The sequence below is a fragment of the Primulina eburnea genome, chromosome 1 (assembly GCF_022965805.1).
Source record: "Primulina eburnea isolate SZY01 chromosome 1, ASM2296580v1, whole genome shotgun sequence".
NCBI lineage: Eukaryota > Viridiplantae > Streptophyta > Magnoliopsida > Lamiales > Gesneriaceae > Primulina > Primulina eburnea.
Window position 1 is genome coordinate 5,128,166 of NC_133101.1, and position 8,026 is coordinate 5,136,191.

The 8,026-nt window shown below is 35.1% G+C and overlaps 1 protein-coding gene across 1 annotated transcript; it reads left to right on the forward strand.

Annotated features, from left to right (window-relative positions):
• The first annotated feature begins 3,001 nt into the window (after positions 1-3,001).
• On the forward strand, positions 3,002-5,357 carry LOC140823690 (uncharacterized). Its single transcript, XM_073185159.1, has 5 exons — positions 3,002-3,186; positions 3,281-3,412; positions 3,490-3,654; positions 4,243-4,313; positions 5,030-5,357. Exons 1-5 carry the CDS (start codon positions 3,112-3,114, stop codon positions 5,172-5,174), a joined length of 588 nt encoding a protein of 195 aa, XP_073041260.1. The 5' UTR covers positions 3,002-3,111; the 3' UTR covers positions 5,175-5,357.
• Positions 5,358-8,026: the final 2,669 nt, after the last annotated feature.

The window sequence follows — 8,026 nt, forward strand, 5'->3', positions numbered from 1 at the left end:
ATTCATTTTGGATTTTGACTTCTGATGGTCTTATAATAAGTTTTCCAAGAGAACATGCTTTACATTGAAACTTATTATTCTGAAAGATCTTCTGGTCTTTCAGTGGATGACCATGTGTATTTTCTATAATTCTTCCCATCATTGTTGAACCAGGATGTCCCAATCGATCATGTCAATTGGTTAATATCGAAGAATTATCAACTACCATGTTTGATTCAATGGGACTTATATGTGTATAATGCAATCCAGGAGGGAGCATTGGTAGTTTTTCAATCACATATTTCTTTCCTGATTTATATGTGATAAGACACATATATTTCTCATTCCCTTCATTCATTGTTTGAGTATCATACCCATGGGAATATATATCATTAAAACTCAACAAATTTCTTTTCGATTGTGGTGAATATAAAGCATCATTGATCAAAAATTTTGTACCATTAGGTAACAAAAATTATGCTTTACCACATCCTTTAATCAAGTCTACAGGACCTGATATTGTATTCACCGTTGTTTTTGTTGGTTTAGTTCCAAGAAATATCTTTTATCTCGGAGGATAGTGTGCGTTGTACCACTATCGGGTATGCAAACTTCAGCTTTGCTCATAGCATTTTCCATATTTGAACTTCAAAAAATATGCAATGAAAAAAAATTAATGACAATACATATGTAAATATAACACATATCATAATTGTACAATAAAACATTATCAGATAAATACATGAAAAATAAATTATTGTACATTTATATTCTACCACTATATTGTTCATTTTCAGGAAAATCATTGAGAAAATCTGCAGCATCAATATTGTTCATTTCTATTCCACCAACATATTGATCATTTCCAGAGAAATCATTCATAAAATCACCAGCATCAAAATGAGTTGAATCACTCAAACGGTCACTGCGTTCAGTGAAGTTGGTCTCCTTTTCTTTCCCTTTTAATGATTCTTTATAAAGTTTGCAAAGGTGTTCAGGGGCTCGACAAATTTTGGACCAATGTCCTGGAGTACCACATCTGAAACAAGAACTTTCATATCTTTTTGAGTGATTCTCATTACCACTTGTATTCTCATGATGCCTTTTCAGTGGATGGTTTGGGACGTTCTTTTGAGATTAGTTATAAAAATAACTATCTCGATTATTTTCAAAACCACGGCCTCGACCACGACCACGGCCAATTCCACGTCCACGTCCACGTCCACGACCTCGACCTCGACCTCGACCAAAATCTTGTCTTTGAATTTGATTTTGGTTTTCAGGTTTAAATTCATTTTTACTTACAGCATTTACTTCTGGAAATGCTGATGATCCAGTGGGTCGGGACTGATGATTTCTCATTAGTAGCTCGTTGTTCTTTTCCGCCACAAGAAGACAGGCGATGAGCTCAGAATATCTCGCAAATCCACGCACTCTATATTGTTGCTGTAAAGTTATATTTGATGCGTGAAATGTGGAAAATGTTTTTTCAAGCATTTCTGATTCTGTGACCTCATGTCCACAAAATTTTAGCTGCGAGATTATTCGATACATCGCCGAATTGTAATCACTAACTTTCTTGAAATCTTGGAATCTCAACATATTCCATTCATCACGGGCGGTCGGAAGTATAACTTCCCTGATATGTTCAAATCTTTCTTTCAATCCTTTCCACAGAGCCATGGGATCTTTTTCGATAAGATATTCACATTTTAAACCTTCATCGAGATGTCGTCGCAAAAATATTATAGCTTTTGCTTTTTCTTGTGATGAAGATATACCATTTTCTTTAATGGTTTCGCTTAGACCCAATGACTCAAGATGCATTTCTACATCGAGAGTCCATGGCATATAATTTTTTCCGGTGATGTCGAGCGCAACAAATTCGAGCTTTGTTAAGTTTGACATGGTGGTACTAAAAAAAATTACAATGCATTTTATTAGTTGATGAATATTGCAATACAAAGTAATGGATAAACAACAAGTACAAGCATTTGTAAAAATAAAGAAAACATACGAGGAGGATATTCTCCGATAAATAAAAGACTCGTGAGTATGATAACCAAAATAATTAAAAATATCCTTGAGAAAGCCATCTTCTTTTTTCTTCGAAAAATTTGATGAAGAATAATTTTTAGAGAAGAAGAGAAAGTTGGAGTGATTGTATGTGTTTGTGAGATAATATTTATAGGGCAAAAACTAGCCGTTTTTTACCATTTATGACCGTTGGTGTACAAAAAAATTAAGGTATGTATTTGTATAATTTTATGGTAATAATATGGTATATATAATATTAAACATGTTTAAATAATTATGTATATCATATCATAATATTATAATGATTGTCATAATTTATTTTGTTTAAAAATCTTATAGGCTTTTATACTTGTCGTATCCCTTACCGGGAGTGTGGGATGTCGTCTTAACATCCTCCCAGGATTTATAACAAGTTTATGAAAAATTTATTTTTATTATTTCTATTAATAACATTATATTGTATATTAAATAAATACACAATAAATAAATAACAGTAAAATAAATATTATTACTTTTGTTACCTTTTTCTTCTGTTTGGAGCTTGGAAAAATATGTAGGACTTTTAGAGCTTCGTGCTGATAACGTGTTGTGAAAAAGTAAAAATTTATGGTAAAAAATAAAAATCTCAAACTCTCAAAATTTACCAAACTACACACTTTATAATATTTTTCTCTCTACTCAATTGTGATTTTCTTCACAAATGAGAGATCTATTTATAGGAAATCTTTACACATAATCCAAAAATAAAATACATCATTACCTACATCATCACACACTAATTTTCAATATTCAACATCTAATTTTACCTAATTTTCAACATTCAACATTCAACGTTCACATTTTCAACACAAATATTTTTCACATTTTAAATAATTTTTCAACAAATGGGGATTTTTCTCCAATTCTCCCTTTATTTTTTAAAGGAAAAGCATTTAAAATTGAAAATAATAATAATAATAAACAATCCGTATATTTCTAGGTTTGGGCGTCGGAGAATCGGCGAATTTTCTTGTAATACTCGTCGCATGAAATTTATGTTTCAGCTGTTTATAACTTCACTGTATTGAGAAAATTCATCGAAATTTGTGCGAGCAGATGGATTCGGACCGTTGTTTTATAGGATATCGTCGAATGGAAGAGGAAGAGTTGTCGTTGCCGGTGATGCGTCAAGTAACTGGGGATTTTTTTTGTTGTTGAATAAATTGGGGATTTCTGTTTATCTCTATCAGTATCTTAATCGATTATTGAATATACCATTTGACAGATGTGTGATGTGTATGTGCGCGCGCTATATCCTGGTTCATTTGGTGGATCGAACACATACCTTGCCGACGAAGCTCTATATGCATTCGGAGATAATCCCGAATTAGCCCTAAACGCCTTCAACAGTGCCAAGGTTAGGCAAATACATTGACAGTCCTGATTATTTGATGCACGCAAGTAATTTCTTCCGGTTTGATTTGATTGATACAGGGGAGAAATTTCAAGCTTGTGAAGTTTATCAAGCTCAATCGCATTAACACTCTATTTAACTCCATGACTTTCGAGGCTAAGGAAGATGGAAGCGATGAGTGTCTTCTTTTCCGAGCTGTTGTTAATTTGATAGGCACCGACAATGTATTGTTGTGTGAGATCAGGGTACGAACAATTCATTTCTATATTGCTTTGTTTGGATTCAATTTCATGCTCTCCTTGTTTATGTTACTCTTCTATCATTTTATGGACTACCATAAAACCCTAGTCATGCTTATAATGCAAACAAACTTAAATCAACTAAATATCTACCTCATGCCAAATGAAGTGATGGTGGTGGTGGTTTGCTTGTTTTAGTTGACCCATTGTTAGCTATGTGAATTTGATCTGATTCAATCAAGTAGCTATGTGAATGATATTGAATGGTGAGAGCTGACATAAAAAAATATGCGTAGATACACCAGCAACTTCTTATGTAGGACATCAAATGGTGTGGTGATGCTGCTTGTGCACGGAAAGTAAATTGCAGGAAGATTTTTTTTTTTTAAAAAAAGAAAAATTATGCGTGTGGGTTTTGTGAGGCTACACGAGACTTTGTTTGGAGCGTAAAATAAACGTCCATTCTAGAAGATACGAATTTTAGAGCAGATTCTAAATAGGTGAAACAGGAATATGTGTATCACCAAAACCAAGCCTTTTATCCATTTGTTTTAATTATTGGCACAAGAAGTTAACTTTTGTTGTATTTTTTAGGATGGTGATGAAAGTAAGGATCTGGGTGACGACATTCTTTCCTTTGTTAGACCATCATATCACTACATTTGGTATGTCTTCAGAAATTATTCTTTAGCCGATTCCTTCTCTTTATTTTCTTGGGTATTTTTATGCTCTTGCTTAATGATCACCATGATGATGAAGGCATCAAAGTGTTCTATTCTTTACCTCAGTTTGTGACCTGGTAATTTGATACAGTGGGAGATTGATGCTTCATCTTATCCTTATATTCTTGTCTCCTAGATACGATGGCTTTAATTTTATTTTTTTTAATATTTGGTTAGGATTGGATTTGTTTTTTAAGTCTCCTACTAGATTAGGTGTTGATATTATTATCCATAGGGCTTTTGTTCTTTCTTTCGGTGACTTGTTTCGGTATCAATAAAATTTAACACTTTGCAAGTGTTGCCCACGGGGTGTTTCCAGATCAGTGTCCATCATAATTATCTTCAAATTTTCATATTACTTGATTCCAATTTGAAGTCATGAGTTGTGGCCTAATAAGTAATAACTATCTTCGAATTTTCATATTTTGTTTCCAACTTCAAGTCCTTGTTTTTGATGGTTCTGACATTTGATTATGCTCTCAGCTTACTTCCAAGGCTACTTGTTTAATGAACATTCCTTTCTTCCTTATGTTACACTGTTTCTTTAGCGCAATTGCCATTATGCATTATCCGTCTCTTTTAAGATGCAGTGTATTTTTAAAAGTTCTTTCTTTCTTATACACTTCTTTTTCTGTTTTCTTTTTGTTCGAATTTGAAAGCTTTAAACATGAACGTGGCGAATGCCACTCTACTGATGGTTCACTTGGTGGCAAATGCGACTATGCTGTTGGTTCAAGTCGTGGTGAATGTATATGTGTGGTTTGTTCTGCTCATAAGGATAAAAGAATGACCACCATCAAATGAAGTCCAAGTTTGTCATTTTTGAGGATTATGAGGAGTGAATGGTTATCCTCTGTTATTTTATGCATTTGAGTGTTGTGTTAGTACCAGCCCGATATTGAATTGATTTTATTTTTAGGATGTAAATTTACGTTATTATACATACATACATACATACATATATATATATATATATAGACACACGCACGCACGTGTCAACCATTGACTTTTATATCGATTGGAGCTTGTTTGGTCGGAGAAGTTAGAAGATCAAAAAGTTTTTTTTTCTTATAAACAAAAAACATTTTTGTTAAAAAAAATGTAATGTATGGTTACAAAAGTGGTTATCAAAAAGTGCGTAACAAGTGATTGGATATTATTATAAGTATATATCTTAATTGAACTTCAATATAAATATTTTTTAACATGTTCTTTTAAAAAATTAAATTTTTTAATCAAAATTTATTCATATTACCAATGTCAAGAACTTTGATTTTTTGAAAAATATTTATGCGTTTTGTGAATTTTTTATAGATAAAATAATAAATGAGATTTTAAATGTCTTTTTCTAATTTTTTCATTTATAACCATTCGACTAAGCCAATATATCAAATATAATGGTAAAAATGTTAATTTGATTGCATAAGATTGTGATATTCATTTATGTCATCTCAAATAACATAAATATTTTTTATATAATAATTTTTTATAATAACATTCAATTTTTAAATATATTCATTACATTATATTGATAATTTTAAATTAATTTTCCTACTCTATGGTAGTTGGGAAAATAAAAAAAACTTGAATGTATATAAAAAAAATATTTGTTCATGATTATCGTCAATGTTCAATTATTTAAACAAAAAATTAACTATCATACTTTTTCAAGAACAATGCATGTAAAAATATTTGTTAATACTGATAAATTATTTTATTCATGAAATTCGTCAACGAGAAAGAAGACAGTTGATGTCTACCTATTTACACATCATTTATTTAAATTGATACCCCTATAAGGGCCCGGGTCATAGATAACCCAGGAAGTCTCATTGGGTAGCCCGTATAGAAACCAAGAGGGCGATTATTACCTACACGACCGGGCGCTCCATGAATAATCGGGTATTTACTTACTTCCAGGGCAACTAGAGACCGGGTTTTCATGCTAAAGCCGAGGGCTCAATACCCGAGTAACTTACTTAGAGGATCTTATAGATTATGAGGAAGAAAGCGACTGGGCGGGAAGTCAACGTCTTTAGCCTGAACGTATCCCTGAGAATATTGAGAAGAAAGGGACTGGACATGCAGTCAACGTCCCTTATTCTTGGAGTACCCACGAAGCTATCGGGAAGAAAGGGACCCAACAGGCCGTCAACGTCCGAGAGTACAAGTAGTAGGTGAGCACGCGCACCAAGGTAACCCTAGTTTCCCTTCCTATAAATAAACATGTATAATTGTCGTTTAAGGCATCTAGAAAATTTCTCCACTCTCAAGCATTCATATACATTGCTTTCTTCCTTGACAAGCCTGCTGACTTAAGCATCGGAGTGGTCACGCCGGACACCCCTCCGGCGCCCATTCACGAGTTCATTTCATTGTTTGCAGGTCATAGTGGAAGCCATCGACCTTGTTCATTTTCCTATACAACTCTATAAATTCTTGATTTGATCCGGTGGAGCACCCGGCCCTGCTCACCCATTCTACCCGGATCACATCATTGGCGCCGTCTGTGGGAACTTGAGACTAAGGCGTTGATATGGCTCACACAAGGAAGACTAACCAGAATAACTCCCGGGTTCAAGGAGTCGACGCAAATCATTCAAGACAAGAGGAGGCTCCCCCTGATCTTATTACTATGACTCCAGCGGAGTTGGATAAGCGTATTATTGAAGCCGTAGAGAGAGCTATGGCTAGGCGGGAAGCTTCCCACCATGATATACCACCCGAGAAAGAACCAGAAAAAGAGCAGGAGCAGCAGCAGGAATTGAGGGAGGAGGAGAAGAGGGGAGAAGTGGAGGAATCCTCTGCTGGATCCAAGTCACCAACGATAGCCGAGGAGATGTTGGAGTTAAAACAGAAGATGAAAGTCTTGGAGGGACAGCTGGAAAATCGTGGAACTTCTCGAGCGTCTGTCAAGGGACGCCCGTTTGCCGAGGAAATTATTCGGGAACCTCTTCCCGGAAACTTTAAGTCTGCCAAAGTAGGAACGTATGATGGAAACGAAGATCCAGAGGAACATTTGGCCAGATTCGAGAATATGGCTATGTTGCATTGCTACACCGATAGGATCAAATGTAAAGTGTTTTTGACTACGCTGGTAGATTCGGCTCAAAGATAGTTCGATGGGTTGGCTCCATTAAGTATTAAATCGTTTGACGACTTTCAGAAAATCTTCTTGCATCATTTCAGTAGCAGCAAAAAATATAAGAAAACTGCTTTCAGTTTGTTCGAAGTAAGGCAAGGCCCGGAGGAGAGTCTAAGAATGTATATTAAGAGGTTTAACAAAGTGGCTTTGGATGTGCCTACTTGTGCTGTGGAGACGAAGACTACTGCCTTCACTCAAGGCTTGAAAGAGAGTGAGTTTTTCAAATCGTTAACAAAGAAAGTGCCTGAGGACTTTGAAGATTTGTTATCTCGGACGGAAAAATACATTAATATGGAGGAAGCCCAGAGACAGAAGAGGGAAGCCATCAGAAAGGAGAGAGGGGACCGAGCATCTAAGCCCGAAGAGAGAGGACCAAGGCGAAGTAATCCAGGGCATTTTTCCCAGCACGTGCCTCTGAAAATTAGCCGGGAGAGAGAAGTACAGGAATGCAGTAGGGACCCAGTTCCCGATCACCCGTTGTCTCAGCCCGAGAGAAGTGGATTTTGTACTA